The sequence below is a fragment of the Penaeus monodon genome, chromosome 20 (genome assembly GCF_015228065.2).
Source record: "Penaeus monodon isolate SGIC_2016 chromosome 20, NSTDA_Pmon_1, whole genome shotgun sequence".
NCBI lineage: Eukaryota > Metazoa > Arthropoda > Malacostraca > Decapoda > Penaeidae > Penaeus > Penaeus monodon.
Window position 1 is genome coordinate 46,006,040 of NC_051405.1, and position 1,070 is coordinate 46,007,109.

Consider the following 1,070-nt stretch of genomic DNA (forward strand, 5'->3'; position numbering starts at 1 on the left):
CAATTTTTTTCCCCCAACTGATAACATTATCATTCCTGACATTATTTTAGGTCTTTAATACAGATCATGATTAGAATTATTAATAAAAAAAAAAAAGGGTGGGGGGGGAAGCAAACAGTCAAGATAGCATAGGACTAATAACCAACTGCTTGATGGAGCCATCTGTGTATATACAGCATGTATGTTATGAGTTAAAGTCATTTATTAGGAGGAATGAAATTTCACTTTAGTAACTGGAATATAGTTTTGTAATATCTTTGGAATGTAATAATGGCCACTGCATCCCCTCCCATTCACTTTGACACACTTTGTATTTCCAATAGCCAAGAAATATAATACTTACACATTTTTGCACCATCTTACTGGCCCTTGCTCTTGAAGTACTCATTGACAACATCATGGGCCTGAGTCTCCTTTCCGTAGTCCTGTAGATTTAAAAAATAATTATGTACATCTAAAAAACAAAAATAATATTTAAGATGCAAGTTAAGTAATCAGTCTCATTAAATCAGATTTTTAGCCATCATTGCTTTTCCAGAAGTAAGAGTTCATCATTCTGTGCTAATTTGTATATTTTGCCAAAGGAATTTTAAATTTCGTCTTCATACTTACAGTCACGACAACACAGGAGCAACCAACAACCTTGCGTGCCTTTCCTTCACGGTCAATTTTGCAGAGACCAGTCCATTCTCCCAGCATCTTGTTAGAATCAACCTTGAGGAGCCTGATCTGGTGCTCCTGGCAGAGAGCTTCAACAAGTTTTGAGTAGCCTGGCTCATCACAGTTGTTGGCCAACAAGCACAGCAGAGCCTGACGCCTGAAAATACACAATTGTGGTAACCATTTGTCAATAATTTGACTCCTATCTAGGATCCCATTTCTATGACTTCCTGTATCTTCCCATCTGTGCTCAATCTCAACTGGACATTAGGAAAGAGGTCCTGAGAGAGCACATTAGGGACGATCATTGCTCTTCCTCCCTTACACAATCCAAACCATCAATGAACAACATGAACCATCTAAAGATAATTCAGGCCATCCTAAGGTTGGAATCATTTTGTGCAGGAGGC

The 1,070-nt window shown here is 38.1% G+C and overlaps 1 protein-coding gene across 1 annotated transcript in view; it reads right to left on the reverse strand.

Moving 5' to 3' along the window:
• Positions 1–1,070, reverse strand: part of LOC119585875 (40S ribosomal protein S12-like) — a 6,003-nt gene that overhangs the window by 1,712 nt on the left and 3,221 nt on the right. Inside the window, exons 4-5 of the mRNA XM_037934606.1 lie at positions 613–817; positions 344–425 (exon numbers count right to left, since the gene is read on the reverse strand). Of these exons, the coding sequence (XP_037790534.1) occupies positions 360–425; positions 613–817 (271 nt within the window). The 3' untranslated portion in view covers positions 344–359. The remainder of the gene's footprint in view (positions 1–343; positions 426–612; positions 818–1,070) is intronic.